At 41.8% G+C, this 25,917-nt stretch overlaps 1 protein-coding gene across 5 annotated transcripts in view; it reads right to left on the minus strand.

The window, feature by feature from the left end:
* Window positions 1-25,050, minus strand: part of MARK1 (microtubule affinity regulating kinase 1) — a 72,531-nt gene extending 47,481 nt beyond the window's left edge. For 2 of the 5 annotated variants that reach the window (XM_081857792.1, XM_081857790.1), the window contains exon 1: window positions 24,369-24,990. In XM_081857792.1, the coding sequence (XP_081713918.1) occupies window positions 24,369-24,419 (51 nt within the window). In that variant the 5' untranslated portion in view covers window positions 24,420-24,990. Of the gene's footprint in view, window positions 1-24,368 lie in introns of all 5 variants that reach the window. The other 3 variants (XM_081857794.1, XM_081857791.1, XR_014155491.1) reach the window with 2 other exon arrangements.
* Between the last annotated feature and the right edge of the window lie 867 nt (window positions 25,051-25,917).

Here is a 25,917-nt window from a genome sequence, read left to right on the forward strand (position 1 = left end):
AAAGAAATGGATCCTCAAATACATGTTTTTACTAAGTTGAAGACCACTGATCTAAATTATGTGTTCTAGCATTCCATATCAAAACCAAACACTTCTCCTCCCCCAATTACTAATGCTATTCATTAGTACAGCTGCTATACTAATTTTTGGCAGCTAAGATCTCAGTAAAATGAAAGAAATACCAGAGTTTTGATTCTGCTGCCAGATTTGTCCTAGTGAACCCCATGTCCTCATTTGCAAGACATTCAAGATTAGATTTGTTTTGGAGAGAGTACATATGCAAAAGCAGTCATGCTTTTTGCTTGCTGAGTACAAAGCCAGAGATTATTCAAGTAACAGTTTCCTGGAAGAATATAAATAAAACTTGTCAAAGTGAAAGCCTTCTGCTTTATGTAAAACACAATAATTAAAAAGACCATGCTTTTTTGTTTTTGACTTCTCAGACAGACAGAATTACACTGACCAAAGAAATATACGCATCATACAATGGTACATGGGTAATCCTATTTTGATTAAAACAAAACAAATTCCTTCCAGTAGCACCTTAAAGACCAACTAAGTCAGTTCTTGGTATGAGCTTTCGTGTGCATGCACACTTCTTCAGATACCGGTTGATGGACTTCCATTTCATGCGGCTCAATGTGGTGCCTTCCATAGTTCCAGTTACAGATAGGTAGCCGTGTTGGTCTGCCATAGTCAAAACAAAACAAATTCCTTCCAGTAGCACCTTAAAGACCAACTAAGTCTGACTTAGTTGGTCTTTAACTGACTTAGTTGGTCTTTAAGGTGCTACTGGAAGGAATTTGTTTTGTTTTGACTATGGCAGACCAACACCGCTACCTATCTGTAACTGGACCTATTTTGATTGCCCTGGGCTAAAAAAATGAGATTGAGGAAACTCAGCACCAGGTCCTCTGCTTTCCATGATTTAAAATCAGACTAAGCAAAGCCTGGTTACAAAATTAACTTTAACCACATATAATTTCATTACAGTTGTACCTTTTGGAATGGATTCCATTCAACTTCCAAAATGTTCGGGCACCAAAGCATGGCTTCTGATTGGCTGCAGGAAGCTCCTGCAGCCAACTGGAAGTTGCAGAAGCCCCGTCGGACGTTTGGCTTCCAAAAATAGTTCGCAAACCAGAACAGTCACTTCCGGGTTTGCGGCATTCAGGAGCCAAAACGTTCGAGAACTAAGCTGCTCAAAAACCAAGGGACGACTGTACTGTTGCAATGCTTAAACAGTGGTTAAGATCTATGGGGGGAATTCACACTCAAGAGGGGAGAGGCTGGGGAAAAAGGACATTACCACAATCTACTCCTGGTGTGATATCCACCATCTTGAAAGTGGACTTCCGATTGCACAATGTTACTTCTTCTTTCTCTGATCCTCCTGCAGTCCTCAGGGAGGACTGTAAAGAGGAGGAATGGGAGTCCTATTGCATGCACAAGCAGAAGTTTGCTCCATTTGTAGATGGACACAACTGAATACCAACCACTATGTGTGTACTGCCCAGTAAGTCAGACAATCTTCATTTATCATTTACTAAAAGGTGAAGATACTTTGATCACATGTAAAAGATATTTCGACGGTTAATACTCAAAAAGTAGTACACTCCATGTCTTCGAAGTCCTGTTTTTCTGGCTGTTCTTATCAGTTACATGTATAAGATTAATATACCGTATTTTTCGCTCCATAAGACGCACCAGACCATAAGACACACCTAGTTTTTGGAGGAGGAAAACAAGAAAAAAAATATTCTGAATCCCAGAAGCCAGAACAGCAAGTGGGATCGCTGCGCAACAAAAGCAGTGATCCCTCTTGCTGTTCTGGCTTCTGAGATAGCTGCGCAGCGTGCATTCGCTCCATAAGACGCACACACATTTCCCCTTACTTTTTAGGAGGGAAAAAGTGAGTCTTATAGAGCAAAAAATACGGTAAAACCTGTATTATATCCAGTGTCATACAAGTACATTTTGCAGGTGAGGATTTCAACCATAATGGGCAACAATCATTCCAATTGTGCCCATCTATGTGTGGAATAGAGTTTGATCATGCAATGAGGTTCTCCCTTCCTTGATCCCATACTGTGGCCCTTTTGCTCACACCCCAAACTGTTTCAGAGGGTTGGGACACATGGAGAAATACAGTTGACTGTTGTCTGTTATGGTCAAAATCACCACCTGCATAATAGCAGCTCTCTCAGTGGCATCCCATTCTTATGTTACACTTTCATTCACAAAGCTAATGTTAATTTAAACAAGTCAATTTTGCCACTTAAAAGTTCAATTACAAAACAGATTTCTATCCTCTGCATCTGGTATGTGAAAACACAGACAATGTGACTACAATCCAATTCCAAGTTTCCTGGTAGTAAGCCCACTGAAATAAGTAGACTTACTTTTGAGTAGACGTGTATAGGATTGGGCTCTAAGGCAACTAAAGCTGAGGTAATTTCATATTCAACCTAAGTCATCAGACAGTTTATAGCACAGAATAAACGACCTAATAAAGTGATGTCTGACAAGTTTCACCCAAGCAAGAAGGGAATTCAGGAAGTTCATCAGATAAAAGGCACTCAGTCAAAATATACATTTGGTATGATGAAATGGAAAGAGCTTGATTTGATATTTTTTTTTTAAGACCTGAATAACTCCTGCTAAATTAAAGGTGTCAGACTGGGATCGTAATTTAGAATGCCACTAGAAGAGAATTAAATTTGTTTTAAAACACTGTGTGTGTGTGTGTGTGTGTGTGTGTGAGAGAGAGAGAGAGAGAGAGAGAGAGAGAGAGAGAGAGAGAGAGAGTGTGTGTCTGTTTTAATTCCAAAAAATAACACCCCCCAAAAGGATTGTCTTGCTCTTTAAATAAAGGGGAGAACTATTTTGTCCCTTATTTGTCTGCAAGGATGTGGGAACTGGAAAGAGCGATTGCCGCTTATACAGTGAAAGTGTGTGAGTCATGAAATTTCCTAATTTGGAAAAACTTAAGCTTGTTTTATTGTGTAGGAGGACAGGAGAATAAAATGAGGATCTCTTTGGCAGGCTGCTCAACGCTAGTACAGCACAAACTGGAAGTCTCCTTATTCATACCCTTAAAGTTACTCAAAAGGCAAAATAAATGTACTGATATGTAATTCAAATATTCTATGTGAAGACAGGCTTTAAGTAACTGGCAGTAAAATACAGGAACACTGTCATTCTGATATCCTGGTGATATTAAGTACCAAAAGCATGGTCTTTCCCATGGAGAAGTGAGCTTTCACCTCACTGAAAACTTCAGATAATATACCTACTCAAAAACAACTTTTCAAAGTTGGATATGGTCACTTAGTTTAGAGGTGCTGCACCGAAGAACCCACCTGAAAACCTCCACGGCTAAAAGCCAGAAAGATCACAAAGTGAAAGCCTTCATATTGAATACCAATCACGTCTGTTCTAGCAGTTATAGATGATAAACTCATGTTTACTTAATGGTACTATATCTACAAAAGCCTCCAAATAATTTGTGAATATATTCTTAAAAAGATGAAGTTCAATTTACACAGAAGCAATCCACCAAAACCAGTGTTGGGAACCGTTGGGAGGTTCTGGATAACTTTACATTACTGTGTAACTTGCTAAATACAGTCATACCTCAGGTTAAATATGCTTCGAGTTGAGCGCGTTCGAGTTGCGCTCCTTGGCAACCCGAAAGTAACGGAGCGCATTACTTCCGGGTTTCGCCGCTTGCGCATGTGCAGATGCTCAGAATGACATCATGCGCATGCGCAGAAGTGGCGAAAAGTGACGTGCGTGTGCGCAGACATGCTGTCGCTAGATATGTTTACGGATCCCGTTCGTATCTAGAGGTACCACTGTACAAATCATTATGATAGCCATAAAGCAGGCATGTCCAAAGTCCGTTTCGGGGGCCTAAATCCTAAAAAAAAAAAACCCCACCTCAACAACTTCAAGGTAAAATCATAAAAAAAGCTCAACAACTTTGGTTGGCCCTCATGGCCCTTCACTTCATCAAATCTGGCCCTCTTACACACCTGTAAGCAGGACAACAGTGTCCCTCTGTGCACCACTGCAAAGCCCTTGTCAGTGAAACCTGAGCCAGCTAGCAGCAAATAGGGTAAGACAGGCTTCTTCCTCACCACTATATACTATATACAAACTACAATGCTTCATTATTCCCAAAGGGCTGAATATCATCAAATCATGTATATGCAAGAAAGTGTCACACATGGGAACACCATTTGCATGCAGCTTAAAACTTGCCACTGACAACTGTGGTTGCAACTGTGGTTTCTTCAGCAGGAAGTTGATTCTTCCCTCCAGACTTGTCTACTGGAGTCCATTTATTTTGTATATGTCAATGAAAGCTGTTCATGTATGAAAAAAAATGAGGCTGAAACAAAGGACACAGCTGAAAGAACAAATCTTCCTAGCTGGACAAAGGTGCTGTGACCCCAGTGTATTGGGCCTGTTATGTCCTCCTCAGTTATTTCCCAGAGCACGACACATTTACTTGGCTACATACCCTGCAACCTGATTTCTCAGCTAATATCATGACGATCTGAACTTTCCTTGATATTCACAGCTTGCCCCCCCCTGCCCCCCCCCAAAGTATCAAATCTGCAGGAATTGACTACTAAGGATATAATGAGATGGGGCTGGCGGTTTGCTTTATTTTTAAGGGAGACTGCACAGTCCCATATGTAAAACAGATACAAAAGCAAATACTACACCACTAAGCAAACAAATATTAAGAAAGAAAGAAAGAAAGGTACAGCAACAGAAATATTGGAATGAAGCCCATTTATAAACAGCAAATCAGGATAGATGGAGTAAAACCAGACTAAGGTAATTACTGCATGCAGAGGGAGAAAAACCATTTACATGAGATTCCCCCAACTTAGTACAGGAATTATACCACTTGGATATTCTCTCATGTGGCCTCTAATCACTACCTGCAGGTATTTTCTAGTGCCACAATGGCACTGCATTCAAAGCATGCTGCATATGTCCCTAAAAATGGCAAAAGTTACTATTATTGTACTGAACTTGCCAAAGATTGTGCTTACCCCCACACAATACAGCCTTCCCCACCAAAGCTAAACATTTGAAACTACTACCACACTGGTTTTTAATAACCAGATAAGATTATATATACATTTTTAATGAAATTTGTTAGCACATCAATTCTAAGAATTGGAAAAATTCCAGGAGCCCAATCATCTCAGCTACTAAATTCTGGTGCAAATGCTTTGGAACTGGAAATATGTATGGTTGTGATTCTTTTATTTATTTTATAATGTGATGGAGGGCAGGCAAGAAAGATATATTTAAAAAATTGCTCTAGCCTAGGAACAAGTGACCAAATTAAGGTTGTTACAAACAACTGAGGAATTCTCAACTAATGTGAGGACCAATATATATATACCAGCAGGACATGTTTGGCCTTTAATGCTCTGTACGAACCTGGAAAAATGCAATTAAATGTAGGTTGTTACATAAACATCACTGTTGTAAAAAGCTAATGATCTAATTATATTATTGTTGTATATGGCAGACCCAGCTGGCTAGCTCCTGCACAGACCCTGACAGAACCAAAGCCAGCAGGATTCCAAAACTCTGGAAGATTTGCTGACTCAATATAATACAGAATCAAGGCATTGTTTACAGCACAGAGGCATAACTAGATGGTCCTAGACAATTGTCAGGATACTCATTAGGCTCTGGTTGAATTGGCTTCCCTTGCACAGAGAGGGATGAAGCCGGCTGAACTGGAAATGTGCCACCAGCACTCAACCTAGCCCTGACCTGTAGGTTACCAGCAGTTTTATGTCAACTGCTGTTTTATAGCTGCTCCCACCCTGCTCAGCTATATTTGAAGGAAATAATCACATGGATATGTAACTATGATGCCAATCCAGTTTTGCTCAAGCGGTAATCTCATTCAAACATGTTCGCTTGGGTATCGGAGAACCCACACCACAGTGACTCGCTTGCTTCTCCTGGTACCATGAACATACTGGTGACGGAAACATCTTGCTGAGTAGGGCAAAGCTGGTATGCTAGCTTACTGTCAGCCTCCTCACCATGCCACCCCTCCCTCCTAGTAATCAACACTGATGCAGCATCAGGAAAGCTGGCATAGTGGCTCTGCCCTACCTGGCGTGCAACTTCTGGCTCTTTCATACTCAGCAGCAACAGCAGCCACGAATACTGCTGTCTTGTCACTTTCGCTCCTCTACTTTGGAGGAAGGAAAGAAACTTGGAATGCAATTGTGCATGATTCTTTCATATGATTCTGCTGATAGCATGGAAAGTTAACTAGCCCTTGGAACCCTCTCTCATAACCCAAAACCAGGGAAGAAGAGAGGGCTGGTGCACCTGCAACCCAATGAATCAGACTGTGATGCCCTCATCTCATTGTCCTCTCCCACAAGCCATTGGAAAATGATACATGACTATTACTATATAGAAACATATACAATAGGCTTTCCCATCAGAAGACAGGACAATATCTTCTTCCGGATTTTAATGGACTTAAATAATTGATGAACACTTCTACAATAACTGCAGCTACTTCAGAACATTTTAGCTTTATGTGGATCGTGTTGCATGTTTTATGATGCAATTAAAATAGGAGAAGCCAGAAAAGCACATGTGTGTTTGAACTTGTGTTATGACAAGATAACCTTGATGCACAATTAAGATTTATATCAATGCACTAAAATCTTGCATTTGAGTTCACATCCTAACTTTGACCCTGGTTTTAATCTGATGCACTTCAGTTTTGTCACAATATAACAGATTTCCATCCTTGTAAACAAATATCAAGAGTGCAACTTGCACATGTTGTTTCCATATAACTTTTTTTTAAAGATGCAAGTCAAAACAGACCATGTATACTTGTTCTTCACAATGAAAGGATAAAAAAAGCAGCTGATATTACACTACCTACTGTAATGGAAGGGGGACCTTTTACTTTGTTCCTTCCACAACTGCCAGTCTAGGTAGTTCAACCATGCAAGGGAACCTCAGATAGACTGCCACCATATTCCCTCTACTCCAAATGGAAGCGAGACCAGCAGGTACAAGGCAAATACTTATCAGGGTTAACAGAGGGAGCATTCAGCTTATTTGGACTTCGCAGTAGCCAATGATAGCTTGCTTTTCTCGATCAAACCCCACTTATACTGCAAGTAGAATGGACTAAATGGTCTATGCATGTAGTCATACCTTATATCGCGTTCCGCTCTTGTTACGGACTTTCAACTTATGAACATGGCAAACCCAGAAGTGTTTACTTCCAGGTTCGACGCCAGCGCAGAAGCTATCTGTGGGCTTCAGGCACATGCAGAAGCACTTGATCACGCCACACACATGCGCAGAAGGGGCGCTCTAGTTGCGGACTTTTTGGGGTGCAAACAGCTTAAGTCCACAACTAGAGGTACCACTGTAAAGGGAAAATCTCTTTCAGTCTGCCAGAAATGCAAACAAGTCCCAAACAGCCAGTTTTATGAAGTTTATTAAGAATAAAAAGCAAAAGGGCAAATGGAAGAGGCAGAATGTGTTTCGGTAAAGTGTTCAAGAAAGTAAAGGGTTTAGTTCAAGTCTATCTTATAGCAGCTACTTACAAACAGGCTTTGAGTCATCTGATGTGTAGTGGATAAACATCAACAGTCAGCTGGAAGAAGAGGGTAACTGAATAATAGGCAACAATCAGTTTTCAACCATTGACCCATGTGGGCCTCGATTTATGAGTAGTGCTTAGTTAGGGACAAGGCTTGACACCTTTTGGAAAGCGGAAGATGGGCTATGTGGATTTGTCATCTCTCTGTCACAACTTAACCCATTCTGCAGTTTGTGTATTAAACAGAGGCTGAAGGGAGTCATGACTTGCCCACTTGCAGATGATGGAGGTCTAGATAGAGACTGGGTGATCTTAAAGTGACAGGCTGCCACAAGGAAAGGCCTGTGTTAGACCTACAACTGCAGGTGGTCAGCCTAAGAGCAGGGATCTAGTTATTTACTGATCCTTCCTATAATTTTATGCCCCATAAAACAAAGAATCTATTCAACCTGAAGGGTAGAATTTCAATTCAAAATAATGGCACAAGGAAAAAATATGACAACTCAAGCTTACCTGATAAGCATAAATCTTTCTAAAAAGGAACAGGAGACTTGAATGTCATAAAGTTAATGGCACAATTCACTCTTAAAAACAAAACCTGTTGTTATTCTCTCTCCTAGACAAAGGAGAGGATGGCAATGCATCCCATATCAATGTATAAATATGTACTTCATGCAGCGGGGAGAGGGTGATTATGTTTGCCATCAGAGGATAGCTGCTTCCTCCTGCTCCAGGAGTCTTCATAAGGAAGCTGCTGACAGAAGAACTGTGACTTTTCAGTCTAGATGCAAAAGGGAGGGGGGGGGTTACTAGTTACTACTTACTGCAATTAGTTCTAGTATTTGTAGCTATAAAACTAGCCTTTTGGAAGCTTTGTGCATACTTAATTTTATTTGATATATTTTAAACAAATTGTTAATTATTAAACTTTTAGTGTTGTAGTGATATTATAATTTTAATTATGTATTATGGATACTGTATCATTGTCAGCTTTTTTTTGTAAAGCACTTTTGAGCACAAATCGGGGGAAATGTGGTATGTAAGTAAACTATGACTACGCTAAAAACAATTAGGCATGATCAAGAAAATGCTAGTACTAAATAGGCAGTCTTCACATTAGATCATAGAAATCCAATCCTGAAAGATCCATAGCTTACATTGCACTTAATTAGAAACAGTGGGGGATATTTCTTACCAGTAGGACAGAGTATCCTTCTCCTAAACAAATGTGAAAATAGCTGCTAGTATAACTTAACACTGTCAGTATAAAACATAACTGATTCTATAATACAGCTTTGGCGTAAGAGTGGAAAGGACCAATATTTACCCTAACTCTCTGTTTGCAAGTACCGTGCAATCAACCAGCCCACGATAGGCCAGCCTATTCAATCCAGGCTATAATGTATCACAAAACCACAAAAAAGTAGGTGCAGTACAGAAAGGTGCTTGTATGAGTAACTATTTCCAAACGGCTATATCAAGCAAAGATAGTTACAGGGGAAGGTAAAACTATTCACTTCTGTAATAAGATATTTATTAAGGAAACCAGACGCTTATTTGTTTTCAGTTTTGTTTTCAGTCAATTCCACTGAATTAACCAAACAACTGAAAAAGTTTACAAAACAAAAAATAAAACCCAAAGTGCAGTTGGGGAGAATGCTTGTCTAAATGAGTGTGTCTTCAGGAGCCACTAGAAGGCCAACATTGGTGGGGCATCTTGTATTTCAGCAAGGACCACAGCACTCCACAACACTGGTGCCACCAGTGAAAAAGCCTGACTCCATGGAGATAACCATCAGACCACGGCAAAACTGACTTGGGCTCCATTAGCTGATTGTCGAGTGGTCTGTAGCTACTTAGGGCTTTGTATGTAAAGTAGCAGAATGTAAGTATGGTGATCAGCTGTATCACTACTATAATCCTACATATATGTAGGATTGTGTCAAAGTAAGTACTTGGGATTCTATGGCCCCCCAAAACGCCTTTAATGAAACATGCAAATTTCTCCACCAGCATCTGTGCCATAGTACATCTTTGGTAGGTGACCACAGTGTCTTTCATGCATGGTAAAAACATTTATGTTTAGGGAAGTCTATCCAAGTTTTCATATGTTTTATTCTGTTAAGCTTCCTGTTGATTATAGATTTAAAAAAAAAAAATGTTTTCGATACTGATTTTTAAAGTGTTTTTGACTGATAATTTCAGAGCTGGTCTTTGACCGTAATAAATTATCTTATCTATCTTACTGATAATTTCATTGTTTGCTCTTTTTGTAAACCACTTTGAGGTATGTAAATATTGTGAAATAAATAAGTAAAAATGACTGCTGATGACACAGCACTAATGACCCAAAATGCTGCATAGGCAGGTACAAGATGGGAAAAGTTATTTTAACAGTCAAGTGCTTCATCACAGAGTTAACTGATGCTGTAGCAACAACTCAGATTATCATGATGACAATGTCTTTAGAACAGGCATATTTGTGCATGATTCTCTGTCCAGAAAATACAGCTGTCTACAGTACTTTGTTAGATACATTCCTGTGAATGATAATTAGGGCCAGGCCTACCACCATCAGGAAGAGTCATGAAAATTGCCGGCTATTGTATTTATTAGATCATTTTACTACCACAGAGGAGAAACAGCACTTGTGTGGTTTTCTCTCTCAGGTGCCAAATAAACTTGACTTTGGGTACTATGTACCTTGACATCGGTTGAGGAATGTCATTTGCTGCTCCACCCCAGGCAGAAAAAAACTTATTAGGCCAACTCTGATTATACTGGAAACTTGCAAGAAAAACCAAAACCAAAAAGAAGCTGAAATATGTCTCAGGCTCTCAATAAGCCAGAGCAACAACATTTCATCTTGGGGAAGCCATTCTGAAAATACATATTCAACAGAAACATACGTTTTGAAGGGCAAGGGGTTCTATTGTAGTTTTTGATGAGTACAGTGGTACCTCAGGTTACAGACGCTTCAGGTTACAGACTCCGCCAGCCCAAAAATAGTACCTCGGGTTAAGAACTTTACTTCAGGATGTGAACAGAAATCGCACGGCGGTGACGTGGTGGCAGCGGGAGACCCCATTAGCTAAAGTGGTACCTCAGGTTAAGAACAGTTTCAGGTTAAGAACGGATGTCCAGAACGAATTAAGTTCTTAACCCTAGGTACCACTGTATTTACTTATTAAGTTGTAAAGAGTTGAATTAGAGTAGACTAATGAAGTTGGCTCTTTGCTCCTTCACTGTCAAATCAAGGACACATTCACTTGCATTAACTCCTCTATCTCTTAGGTACAGAACAGATTTTTAAAACATTCACTTCATAGTTAACTGCCCATACACATTAATTAGTTGAGTCTGTTGCACTTAATATACCATCAATAGTATCCAGTAGTCTGGAGCAAAGCTCTTATTAATCTGTTCACCAGAAATTGAAATCTCTACAATACAAAACTTTAAATATATAGTAGAAAATATGTAGAAATGATTTGGTAGAAGCAACCTTAAAAATATCGATCATGGGATTCATGTTATGATCTAACTAAAAATGGCCCCAAGATTAACAACAACTTAATGGTACATGACCTAAGAAAAGAAAAAAGTCTTAGATTCAACAACTGTCTACAAGTAATTGGAGCCAGGGCTATTTTTAGTCACTGGCAGACAGACATACAGAGGAAACCAAGAAATAGGTTATCAGCAATATTCTAACTGATAAATGATACCAATAAGTTAGATAATACAAACAAACAACTCTGCCAGAAAGATAATAATAATAATAATAATAATAATCTGTCAAAGAGTGTGGCAAGTACATAAAGATATACAAACGAGTTTGGTCAGCTGGGTACCTTTTCAGATTTACCAAATCCCAAGGATACCACTGATTCGTACTGCAAAATAGCAAAAGCCTGTTAGCTCTGGGGTTTTTATTTTCATTTGTTTTATTTCAAGCATTATAAGCTGCCTTTCTAGATATTATCCTCCCAAGAAAGAAAACACTATTACAACACAACATCCAATACAATAGGGGGTAAAATAAAACTCCCAAAACTAAAAAAGGTATGGACACAGTACATTAAGTTGTAAAACAGTATAAAACTTGTAGGTGGTCCTGGGTCACGCTACACTTCTTCATAGCCATAAGGTCTAAGAACTTTTTTTTTAATGAAAGATGCGCAGGAAGCAAAAATCCCCACAACTACAGGCAAATGAACCTGCCTTTCTTTGCACTGGTCATAGTAGTACTGGTTCTGGGATTTCATGGTTGCCTGGCCTATCACAAGCTTGCATCCAAAATCTCTCTGAGGTACCCCCTTTAGATCAATAGAAAGTACATAGTCTTCCTCTACAGAAAGGTACATTTTGATGAGATGGATACTAAATGGGGGGAAAATGGTGGTGCACCATCCTAAGGACCCATCCTTCTTGTCCAAACAAGAAGCTAAAAAGCAGCCAGGAAGTAGCCAGAGTCCTTCTGTTCCCTGCCAGCTGAAAACCTGGGGAGACACAGCAGTCTTTGTTAATTAAGATCCAACCACACACTTGGATTACACAAGCTTCTTCCCATGAAACAATCAAGTGAAGCTGCTCGTCAAAGGCCTCTACCACTCCCACCATCGCAGGCATCTCTTGCTCGGTTGCCTTAGGATCTTCTTAGATCAATACATTTTCAAAGGGTCTGTTCCTAGCAGAGATACATGCCAGGGATTGTTGATGCAATGGCCCATGTGAGGGAAGAAAACGTACCGGTAAGTCAAAGAATCTGCAGAGATCTTAGTGCTAGTTTCTATTACATATTTCCTATGGTGGATACAGCAGGCAGCTCAACTGAGAATAAGAGAAGCAGGGTGTTCATGTTCAGGAGACTTCAAGAGGCAATTTTTCCAGGTCTTTTCTTCTTTCTTTTCCCTCTGGGCCCTTGACTTCCACAACCAGCAAGCCCTCCAAGAGACAATGGATACCACACAACTGGGGGCTAAGTGGATGAGCTTCCTGCATCAGCATTTCTCAGAGAACTTGTAGCCCTCTGGATGTTGTTGGATTACAACTGCCATCATGTCTGACCACTAGCTATTCTGGCTAAGGGTTGATGGGAATCAAGAGTCCAACATCATGCAGACTCCTTCCTCCATAGGTGGGTTTCTGCTGCTCTAATTGTGCTAATGTGCTAACTGGTTTTCCCAGCAGTGATGTGTGGAAGTGAGAGCTGGACCATAAAGAGGGCTGATCGCCAAAGAATTGATGCTTTTGAATTATGGTGCTGGAGGAGACTCTTGAGAGTCCCATGGACTGCAAGAAGATCAAACCTATCCATTCTGAAGGAAATCAGCCCTGAGTGCTCACTGGAAGGACAGAGCCTGAAGCTGAGCCTCCAATACTTTGGCCACCTCATGAGAAGAGAAGACTCCCTGGGAAAGACCCTGATGTTGGGAAAGATGGAGGGCACAAGGAGAAGGGGACGACAGAGGATGAGATGGTTGGACAGTGTTCTGGAAGCTACCAGCATGAGTTTGACCAAACTGTGGGAGGCAGTGGAAGACAGGAGTGCCTGGTGTGCTCTGGTCCATGGGGTCACGAAGAGTCGGACACGACTAAACGACTGAACAACAACAATTGTGTTAATCTCTGTATCGTTCCACTTTCAGTACATGCGCTGCCAGAGCAAGCACTCTTTTGCTCTACTTGTCTTCCCCGTGTACTTTTTTCAACTTTATGTCTGAGGGTGGCTGATATGTGGTTTTCCCGGTTTTTGCTGACCAGTTCCTATTAGGAATTTTGAGCCAACACCAATGCCATGGGTATAGTAGTAGATATCCTTAGCTGCAATCCAGGAGTAAGGGAAGTTTGTAGGTAGGATAGCAACCCTATACTCCAGCCAGAATTCTCTGCAACCTGGTTCACCTCCTCTTTCCAGTCTTTCATAAAGAGACATCAGTCCAGGACTAGTTAAATTTAAGAAAAGGAAAGCCCAATAAATCATAGCATCTGGGTCAAAACACAGTTTTATAGAAGCTGCAGAATGATAACACTTGAAAGGAGGGAGGAAAGTTATTTGATTCATTAGCAATGTGAACTTGTTTTACAGTCAGCTACTGCTTCTCTACACCACACATCAAAGGAACAGAGAGACTTTTCTTCATAATAAAAAATAAATTCCAAAGCAATAGTTATCATTGTAGATTTATGAATATACATACAGAAAATTCTCACACATTCGATTTTCATATAATTATGCCCAGCCAATACAACTCTCCCGTGCCCTTACAAAGCATGTTTGTGAGAATGGCAGGACTGAGAGAAGGGCCTCTCCTGAATCTCAGAACTGAAGCTGGTTTATATGAAGGAATATGGTCTTTCAGATAGCTTGGACCTAAGCCACAGATGAACATGACCAATGTCTGCCTTACAGACTAATTCCAGTTAATAGAGCATCCTTCTGTGGTTCCCGGCCAATCAATAAAATAATAAATTATTGATAATTAATAATTAATATTATTTCTACCCTGTCTTAGTTTCCCCAGCCACTCTGTTTGGCTTTCAACAGAACATTAAAAACAGAATAAAACTTCCCTAAACAGGGCTGCCTTCAGATGCCAAGAGAAGAAGTGGGAGAAAGTCGCAAACCCAAACTCCCCACTGCGTTGAATATCTGGGAAACACAGCATAGTGCTCTGGTGGCTGTTAACTGTGAAGGACCACTGCCATCTCAGGCCACATGCCAAGTTTCCCAAGTTCCTTCTCCCTTATAGAGCGAGTCATCCTTGAGGCAGAAAAAGTCAGATAAGAAGACAGCCTGGTACAGCAACAACCCAGCTTTCTTCTAGTTAAGGTTGTTTGCAACTCCAGCATTCATCAGCATGCAACTTCAAAGTAGTTGTGGTTGTGTACTCATCATGTACCAAAACTAACACAACAAAGCAATTTATTTCCTACTCTCTCACTGAGCCTATTTCCAGGCATATTTTTAAATCCCAATATTCCTAACCAACTTCCTATGCAGATGATAGCAATATAGCCTGCCTCATACCTACAGAATAGTAGCAATCGTTCAAACATATTCTAATGCACAATGCAAAACCATTTTGTTTCACTTCCAACACTTCAATACTGCTTTGTTCATAAACCATGAAAAAAGCCAATTTTATAAAATGATTTCTTAATTTTCCAGCCTTATCAGAAATGATCTTCAGGCAGTTATTGTGCCTGGAAAGATTGTAAATTCTGAAATTACATTCACCCCTCCTACATATAAACAATAAAAAGACATTGCAGGAGGGCAATACGAAGGAAGCAGTCTTATCTCCCAATGGACAAAAAAATGCTGCTCTGCAGCTACACATTCATGTTACAGCAATCTATGCATTTCATCATCAGAAATATCTCACTACAGAAGGCTCTATCTGCTCTTAATGAAGTAGATTTAACATGAGAAAAGGATACTCAAAATATCCTAGTAATATCTGTTGAATTACAGAAGATATAATCCAGCTTCACAGTTCAACCATTACCTGGTACTTCCAACCAGAAAGCATGAAGATAACAAGAGACAACCCTGTTTCACTGCAGATTTTGGGGGGGGGGGGGATTTCAGGAATCTCCTGGTTTGGTGCTTGTACATAAATGTCTTAAAGAGAATGGATTCATGTTTCCCCCATAATGTGCAGATGGAAAAAGTGTGAGATGACATCACATTCATGTTTTCCCTGCCCCTACAAGTGGCAGCCAATTAAGCAGACCTGTAAAACACTAACATGATGTCACTGTCATATTTCTACAAACACAAACACACCCCATACTATACATTGAGAGAAGAGGGATGTCATTTGGTAGTTCCCATACACCCCCATGGCATGTAGCTCAGGACTGAGAGTTCTTTACAACATATTTCTGTAAGACAAGCCAGCAGTAATATTCCTACATATTGCAGATAGGAAGCTGATACAAAAATAATAGACTTGCTAAAAGTCATCTAGCAAGATTTCATCTCAAACTCTTAGACACAAAGTTACATCAATTCTTGATGCAGAGGTAGGTTGCTTAGATGCAGCTAAAAACAAACAGCATACACTAGTTTATTTTATTTAACAAATGTATAATCAATACTGATACCCCAAGGAATGAAATCAGGAAATCAATATGATTACGCTAAGCATAAGACAAGTATTAAAGTGCTGTCTATCTGTTTTTGTGTGTGTGTGCTGTATAAAGAGTTGCTCTCATGTTGTACCAAGGAAATTCAAGACCCAACAAGAAAAAGCACATTCTGAAATGAATTTTTCATTTAATGTTCCATTTGAATTATTTATTCTGAGCTCTTATTTAAAGCTTTTCAGAATTTGAACTCCCCACCCACCAAAGTTTTATAAAAACAAAAGAAGAAATATGAATACATTTGTAGGACCCGTATAACATACAATATGGGCATCCACGCAGAGCACAGAAACTTCACCACTGAATATAGTAGAGGCTGGATGCCCAGAAATATAGCACAACAGAGAAGAGTTATGTCAGTGCAACACAGATGAGGAAACTGGAAGTGCACAAAAACCAAGGGGAGAAGGCCAGCAATTATAGGCTCTGACTGGACTACTGGATTCTGTATTAACTGATTTAAACAAAACCTTCTGCACGGCCATAAACAAGTGTAAGTTATAGGCAAAGAACCAACAGCACTATTTCTCCTGGTCCCTCCTTTCCATAGGCCACAGCAAATATTGACTTTACACAAGCATGTATCTTGAGCAGACAGTTCCATTCTTCTTCTCTTCCACCTTGAGCACTTAGGACCATTTCTGCCACAACCTGGAATGCCTATCACTACCTTTGGAATGCCTATCACTACCTTTGGCTCATTTACTGAGACCAGCTGCCAAAGTTGTCCTCTGGGTATGCTGCTATCTGAGCTGAGGCATGTGGCAATTTGGGATGGATTTTTGGCTATGACACTCCATTTTTGGAACTAGAAGCTTGCCTGGCACCCATGATACTATCTACCCATTGCCAGGCAAATACCATTTTATCCTCCTAAGATTTTATATTTTGTTTTATGATGGTGTTCCTTCCCATTTCTTGTATTTTATTTCTTTCTAAAATTTTGTAAGGCACCATGAAAGCTATTTTTAAAGGCCAGCATGAGTTTTTATGATAAATATTTTCCGCAACACAGAAACTCTTCCATATGCCTTTGAGGATATCAGTGTCCAGTATGTCTTGACAGCCTAATTCAGCATCACTCAGATAATGAAATGCATATATGTTTAGATAAATGGCACACTCAAGTAAGTAGAGAGCTGAAACCATTAGCAGTTGAAATTGTATGTAATTTGTCAGATAAATACAGGATTGGCAAATACCTTCCCAAACCTCAGTTATGTCAGAAGACAAATTAAAGAAGGAATGCTTACTTCCAGAAGGTATGTTTATTGCATTTTAAAGCATTTTCATTTCTTTCCAGCAAAATAGCAGCTAATCTCATGAGGGGGGAAATGAGTTCAAATAAAAATGAGAAACCTCATTACACACTAATATTTTTAACTTAACATATCCCGAAGCCATCCATCACTGTAGAAGTGTTAACAAAAATGCCACAGTATCTCCCATTCTCAGGTGAACTTTTTACATTCAAAGGATCCAATGTAGTCACACAAAATATGTGTGAGAATGGGCTACAATGATATGGTTAAAGTTCAGTCTTCAAATGAAACCTTCCCCCCCATCTCATCTGCAACAAACTATATATGTATTTCTCAATGTTGCTCCAGAAGGGTATGGGAGAATGTGATGCTAACATCCAGTATCAAGAAGAAGGTCTACCAGGCTTGCATGCTGAGTACACCATCTGTGGAAGTGAGTTGTGGACAACTTACAACCGACAGAAGCGACGCCTCAATGCCTTCCACATGTGCTGCCTCAGGAAGACTTTGGGCATCACATGGCAGGACAGAGTCTCAAACAAAGGTGTGCTCTCCCAAGCCCACAGTCTCAGCATGTCTGCACTCCTGTCTCAGTGACATCTATGCTGGCTTGGTCATGGCCACAGAATGAAAGCTGGCAGAATCTCCAAAGATGTGCTTTACAGGGAGCTGGCTTCAGGAACTAAGCCCACTGGCAGACCAACTCTTTGTGTTACAAAGATACCTGCAATCGTGACATGAAGGCTGGCAACGCCAACCCAGCCATGTGGGAATCTCTTGAAGACAATTGTGGTGCCTGGAGACAGCCAGTCAGGTCATGCATCCATAGCAGTGGCCAGAGGAGGAATGATTGCTGGGAGGAGCACAGAGAGAAGAAAATGCCATGGTGCATCTGCCCCAGCTGCAACTAAACATGTATCTCTGTGGTCTCTACAGCCACAGCAAGCGCTGTAACCTTCCAGCGGTTTGACTTCACCTGCAAAGGCATACTCATCTATTGTCTCCAGAGACAGACAGATGCCAACACCAAATGTTGTATCCATCACAAAGTGACCTCAATACCCAACACAGATGTCCAGTTGTATAGATTGCCTCACACAACTGAACTCACTGTCAGATATTTCTTCAAATCTGGAGTTCCCTGAATTAAATGAGGAATAAAAGGTAGCACAGAAATTATATGAGATTACTCTTAGTCTTCACTCAAACTCAAAATTTCAAGACAAAAAACTTTACCAGATGAGGTTTCCCAACAATCATAAGCTTTATTCAGATGAGCTCTTATCACAAGTATTTTATTGTGTAAAAACAAGTTATTCACTGCAGAAAAGAGAAGGATTCCTGGCCCCAAGCCAACTAGCAGTTGTTTCAGAGAAATTTAGTCTGGATCAATTCATTTGGCTATCCAGGAAAAAGACATGCTATCACCCATCACCAAGCTACTCTATATCTATTGGCAAACAGCAATTCTACTTTGAACCTGGAATGCTTAAAATCTAGGCCGTATGTTCCTCAAGGCAGTGAAAGAAAATATTTAGCAAGAATTGTCTCCCACAACTTCTCTCTTCATATCTGATCCATTCTTTCTTACACAGGAGCAAAGCTAGATATTATTAACTTTATAAGTATAGCCATCCAACTTTTATTCTACATTTTAACCAAAGGCATTATTAAACCTTTGTGCTTTCCTCAAAAAAGAGATTTGTTTACTATCCCTACCTGGTTTTGACAGCTAACTCCTTTACCAACTGTCTTATATGATGCCATTCTTGAGACGCGCAGATCTGTTTTTCAGTCTAAACTGTTCCCACGTACATCATGTCTATAGCAGAAAAATTATGAGTTTTTTTAAAGCTACCATGAAATAAAGTTGTTTGTCTCTATACTAGGATATTAAGTTAAACTGAAGATCCAAAGACTTAAGATGCTCTTGCTCTTGCTTATAGTAATATGTCAATGTCCTGGCCCACCCCAGCTAAGGAAAGCATGTGTCTGATTGTCAAGTCTTAAGTTACAAAAGAAGCACTTATAGCAACTCCTGCAGCGCTCCAGATGCACACGCACACACGTGCCTCTAGCCCAGGCATAGGCAAACTCAGCCCTCCAGATGTTTTGGGACTACAACTCCCATCATCCCTGACCACTGGTCTTATTAGCTAGGGATAATGGGAGTTGTAGCGCCAAAACATCTGGAGGACCGAGTTTGCCTATGCCTGCTCTAGCCACTAGGCGACTGCCCCCCGCAGCAAAAGCAAGGCCCCCTCCGCCTGGCCTGGTTATACACCTTCCTCTGACGGGTTGCGCACCAACAGTCTGAGACTTCTCCTGCACAGAAGTTGTAGTTTTTCTTCCTGCTTCAAGTTCCTCTTGGTTTTAGGAGGCAGAGGGGTTTTAGGAGACCCATCTGTCATCTGAGCAGCCTCTTCTACCATATCCTGTGTGCCTTCCTCTGTCTTGGACTACCCTGACTCTTCCTCCTCCCCCTGCTCTGGCTCCTGCCTTGCAGGCAGTGTCAAACCCCATAAATTGCTGGTCCCCTCTCCTGAGTCACTCCCCTGGTCCTCTGCCTCTGCCCCACACTCTTCAGAGCCCTGCTAGTCCCTGACAGTTAACCTTGCTTACAGTAAGACTTTAAATCAAAATTTACATGCTATATATAAATTACATGTACTGTCTCCTGGCCATGAAACAATTTAACAAAATATGACAAAGGAGTTTCTAGAGGAGTAATGTTCTATTCCACATTTTGGAGAAATTCAGAAAATTTGGCATAAAACTGTGTATAACAGGTTTGAAAGGAAAAAAAGGGCCCACTTCTGCTTTAATACTTCCCTGCCCATCGTTTATGACATTTCTGATCTTTACAGCTGTCTTGGAGCAAACTCCTTTCTGCACCAGCTGGGGCAAAGCAACTCCTTTTGTATAGTGATTCCACTGCCCTAATGTAGTACTCTGGAGAATCACAGAATTGGAAGGGACCACAAGGGGCATCTAGTCCAACCCCCTGCAATGTAGGAATCTTTTTGCCCAACATGGGGATTGAAGCCACGACCCCAAGAGTAAGTCTCATGCTCTACTGACTGAGCTATCCCACTTAAAACAATTCAGTGGTTCATTCCAATGGGACACAAACTCAGTGCAATGTGACCAGGAATTGTGCCACTGCCTTCCTCCAGCCCTTTCTGAAGCTGCCTTTTTCTGTGCGTGTCTCATGCATGACACATCACAGTGCTTATCCCCCATCATACCTGTACCTCCAATGAGAGAACCCAGAACACATTCAAACCTATTTAGCCCCAACCATGTCATCTGACATAGTTAATCATTTTAATCACTGGCATAAACAGCCACTATTTCTAGTGGTTATTATTCCTTGCCCAAATCTCCAGTTCATTAAACATCTTCAACCACTTTGCCTTGCCAGTACTTGCCACTTTGGTTATCATGGAACGACAGTTGGGTAAACTAGCACAGTTATCCTGAGTTAATTAGAGAAGAAGAAGAATCAATTAAATCAAGATTGCAAACATCACTAGAGAAGATATTCACCATCAAATGCCACTGTCTGTTCTATAACATATCAGAATGCCAACCTTTGCCCATAAGGGTGCCCTTGATAATAATCCATACATCTATCTGTCTTGGTTGCTCTGAAGCCTGGAAAAAACTTATTTCAAAAAAATCCAGAAGTGTATCTGCTAGGGCTCATTCTAACATTACCAAAACAGTGAGGCAGCTGCTTCCCTGTGGCTCCATCTGTACTGTTCCAGTCATGTCTGTATTCAGGAAATTACATGAGATGGATTGCAAAGTGATTGTTCCCTATACCGCTATTGCTTTACCTGGAGGTAGGCAGCACTGCTGCAAGAAACACATTAATAGTTCATCCAATGTGATTTCCTGCCACATAGCTCCAGTAGCTTAAGAGCAGGCCCGGTCTGTGGAAGTAGTTTTATAATAACAGCTGTAGAACATTCATTTGGCACAAAAGCCAGACCTTAGCTTTAGGTCACTAATCAAATACTACTTCAATGCCTACAAATTGCGACTTCTGGTACTGCTGGTACATATATGTTGTAAGAACTTTTCCCAAATCGTATCCTTATTTGTGATCCTCAAATACTATTTTGCTTCCCCAATATTTTTTCCCTAAGGCAACCTAGGATACCAACTACTTTCCCTTCTTTTCAATATCCTCTCCACAAGGCCTGGTTCTTTATTTATAGTTCCTGAAAGTTACCATAATGCAGTTAAGTATAACTACTCAAGAAACCCATTTTAAATTGGCTATAGGACTCCAAAGAAAACTCACTTGAACAAGCCTAAACATCTCTGTGCTTTTATTTGCTTTACCAAAACAAACAAACAAAACCTGATGTTACTGTAAAGTACTGTTGTGCATGTAAACTATCAGCTCAAACTTTGAAGCAATAAAATTCAATTTCTCAAGTACATTATGTCAAAACATGCTGTGTCAGAGCAAAAAACCTATTCCAATTACAGGCTTGATTGAAAATCCGAAATATTATGTTCCGCCTAAATACAAACAGCACCTCTTTAGAACTTACAGAGATTTTTGCCTCTGGAAGGGGTTGCATTTAAGAGCATTGTGGCTAGAGAAACAATGGTCCTTCATTCTTCCTTGCAGAAGAAACTGCAGTGAGTACAGGCATATGGAAATATTCTCTTCCAGCACACAATTTGGTTTGCTCTTATATATCCCAAAACCCATCAGCAAAAAGATCTAGCACAAACGAAAAGTAATACTCAAAAAGAATGCCAAGGTGAAAGAGACAAAAAGTAAAAATGAAGAGAAAATGTACTTTAGGAACAACTGCTTGGCCTATTCAGTAATTCTACCACCTGCTGACTCACTCTGTGAATATAAGAAAAGGTGGGCGCAGTGGGTAAGACAATCACACTCTTTCTCACTATAGACCTATAATCCGCTCTATATCCAGTGTGATAAGGGAATTGCATAAATTGAGTGACTCTATGCCTTCATATTTATCTACTGTAAAAATGAATAGCTGGAGTAGCAAAATAATAAAGCAAAACAAATTCAACTCACCCAAGGATTGTCAAGTCACAACCAAGTGATTATGCCTGTTTCCTTAACAGATCCGCCTTCTGTGGGGCAATTTCAGACCCGTTTGTTCCAAAAGGCATAACAGGAGGGAGAACAATATTTCCTGGTTGCAACTTGGCAACTACAGCACATTTTTACTCCCTTAAAAATTCATCCAAGGCCTAAATCCCAATGGATCATTGCAGAGTTTAGAAAAGAATTTTAAAAGATGGTGGGGGGGGGGATATCTTCCCAATGAACTTTTCCCTAAAAAACAGTCCTAAACATTATACATTCCAATAAAGTTTCACCTCACAGGAATGTTAGGCAAAGATTTTTTTTAAAAGAAGCTATAAAAAGATCATTAATTAGAGAGCCTCTTAACACTCTTCAAACAAATTGATAGCATTACTAAACATTCCAGCGTCATTAAAGAAGATATTTCAAAAAGCCCATTTAAGGTCACATTTTACTGGGGTGAATGTCTCTCCTGCACCAATAACTTTCCCACACTAATTACAAGGGGGAAATAAAGACATATTGTTAGCTCTGTATCCTATAAAAATCTTTCAAACATCTCTTCTATAAGAACTTAATAGGGAGAGAATTATTGGAGGTGTGTGATGTATTTACACTATACTAAAATGTACACTTTTTAGCTTACATTTAAAAATGCCATGAATTGATACGATAATCAGATTTATAATATGTTTCAATGCAGTTTCTTTGGACAGCATTTCTTATTATAGCACCATGGAACTCTGAAATTGCACAATCCACAGAAGCCGCGATTTTCATAATCTGCCTTTTGTCTCCTTCCTCACATTGTCACACACTTTCACCTTAAATCCAACTCTCCAAACCAGAGTATGTGAATAGTGCCTAGGACACAGACACAGTGTCCCCAGGAAAGGATAAACACTGCTTGCTTAGAAAAGTGAACATTGTCAACAGTGCCAGCAAAGTCAGTGGTCTTGTTCACACTGTATCCCATTTCACATTAACATAGTAAAGTCTGCTTCAATTCAGGCCGTTAGATTACTTCACTACAAATATGTCTTTTCCCTCCCACACACAGTTCACTTCCCATTAATCATGCCTACCAGAAATAGCACGTGCAGACATAAAGCCAGATTTTACAGAGTCTAAACCTTCTGTCTCCCTTTGCTACTAACCATGTGAAATAGGCATTCCAGACATGTTTTCGCTACCCCAAAGCCCCAACATCTTTCATCCTGGGTTATGCTTGTATTTACAAAATAGAGAGCAATTGAAGGCACTTGCATGCACTGAACCCTGGTCATTACAAAGCTTTCCGTTCTCATTTTCCTCTTCTGTACTGTTCCTATAACAACCTTCCCTTGGAAGAGAATCACCCTGCTTTATAATTTCTCTGGTTGCTATCTTAAGCCTCCGTCACCCCACTAGGACACCACCACCAAAAATAAAATAAAAAAAGAAGGATCTAAGGGAGAAAGACCAGAGCTTTCCCCAAGAACAAAAGGAGCAAAGTTCAGAAGAAGCTTTCGTGCACAGACATCACCAGCAGGGGCGAGGGGCAGGCGGAAGTGAAGGCAGATCCTGCGCTTGCCCCGAGTGATGGATTGACAGAGCAGCCTGGCTTTTGGAGGTCACCGGCCGGCCGGGCCCAGGGAAGGATGCAAGCCTGGCAATAGGCAGGGCAGGCAGAAGAAGAAGAGAGTACAGTCAGGGAGGGGAGGCCGGCCCTATGGGGAGGGAAGCCATGTGGAAAGTTTACCTGAAAGCACAGATAGAGCTCTGTGTGGAAAAAAGAGACAGGCTGGCTGCAAACTAGACACGCAAAGAAGACACTTTGCCTGGGCTGGCTTGGGGGTGCCTTGCATAAAAGAAGGAAGGGAAAAGCAGGAGGAGGAGGAGGAGAAAGCAGCCCCCGGGTGTGGCATGGGGAGGAGAGCGCGCATCCCACTGAGGCGTGGCTGCAGTGCAGGCAAAGGCGCGCCAGGGGCCACCCGGCGGAGGCCTGGCTGGGCAAGGGAGGCGAGAGGAAAGGGGCTGCCCCCAGCAAGGCGGGAAGAAAGGAAAAAGAGAGCTCAAGGGGGTCCCTCACCCACGCGAGACGGGGAAGCCGTGGCCGCCAAGCCCCCTCCCGCTCTCCCTCTCAACCCCCCCCCCAAAAAAAACCCCGCCCGGCCGAGGCCAAGAAGGGCGACTCCGGCCTGAGCGAGCCCCGCGCCGGCTGGCAGAGTCGAAGGGCTCTCAAGGCACTCACGTTCTCGGTGTCCCGCTCGTTGACGGTGGGCAGCGGCGTGCGGGTGGACATCTTGCGCGGGAGAGGCGCTGCTGCAGAGCCGGCCCGGGCCAAGCGGGGAATGGCCGAGCCCGCCGCCGCCGCCGCCCGCCCTGGACTCGCAGGCCTCTGCGGCGCGGCTCCTCGGAGCGAGGCTGAGGCGGCCCGCCTCTAGGCTCCCGGAGCCCTTGCCATGGCTTCTGGGTCGCCCGCCGCCGCCCCCTGGGCCGGGATTACCGCGGCGGCAGCGGCAGCCTGGCCGGCTCCTCCTCCTCCTCCTCCTCCTCCTCCCGCCGCGGCGCGCTCAGGTGAGTGGCCGGCAGCGCTGCGTAGGGGAGCCGGAGCTGTTTCCTCGCCGCATCCGGCGGCGGCGGCGGCTGCTGCTCCTCCTCCTGCTCCCTGTTTTTCTCCTCCTCCTCCTCCTCCTCCCTGAGCTGGGCCCGGCTCGGTCACAGGCCGGAGAAGAGGAGGGGACGCGGCTGGGATTGCGATGGGGACGGAGCAGCCGGAGCCGGCCGCTTGCAGCGCCGAGGAAACACTAGGGGCGCCTCATCCCGCCCTGCGGAGACGCTCTCGCCTTCATTCATTGACGCCGACGGCGCCCAAGTCCCCCCCTCCCGCCTTGCCGGGGGTTGTGGTTGCTCCTCCTCCTCACGCACCCAGGGCAGCTTCACACGCTACGAAATTCCTCCGGGGAAAGAGTTTCCGTCTAAGGAAAAGAAAAGAAAAGGATCAGCGCGAGACTCGCGCGTGTGTTGAGGGGCGCCCTCCTCCAGCTCCTCACGGGTGGAAATGGGGACGCGCTTGTTGTAAGATCCGTATCTGCACCCCAAGAACCCCTGCCTGAGTCCCTTTCCAGTCGCTCTGTTTTGCGTTTGGCCAGGTGTTTTACACGAGTGGTGCTCTGATAGATTGCTGTTTACTCTGCACAACCTGCCCAGCATTGATTTGCAAGCAAAGAGAACGTGTCTGGTTTTTGCGTGTTTGTTTTGCTTTTGGCTACTAGCAAAATATACAAAGTTCAGACTGAAATCTCATCAGCTGCCTGCAGCATTTGAAAGGGCAGGATGTGGCTACTTAATAGCTTAGTGTTTATGTATGTGCATTTAACATGTATGTGCACTCGAGGCAAAATTCTACTACCCAGTCATAATATTTATCTGGGAGTAAATTCCACAGAATTCCCCGTTAATGTCCAAATACTTGGGGCATTCATACAGACAGAATGGCAAATCTAGTAGCAAACATTTTTAAAAAGACATCCCCTACAGAACAGAATACTTTGAGTGTATGCTGGTGCTGATCAGACACACAAACTCTGGAAACCAAAGTGAATCCCAATGTGAGCAATTGACACTGTCTATGAAGTGTGTTAATTCCCACATGGAAATGTTTTTAAGTGTAAGAATTACAAGCACATTGATAATTAGCTGGTACACTTATTGCTTCTGTGTAGGAAATTGTGTGCATAAAAATAGAGCCACACCATACCATGTGAGAACATGCTGCCAGCCAGGACTTCCTTTGAAAT

Source organism: Podarcis erhardii (genome assembly GCF_964252035.2).
Source record: "Podarcis erhardii genome assembly, chromosome: 3".
NCBI classification, from domain to species: domain Eukaryota; kingdom Metazoa; phylum Chordata; class Lepidosauria; order Squamata; family Lacertidae; genus Podarcis; species Podarcis erhardii.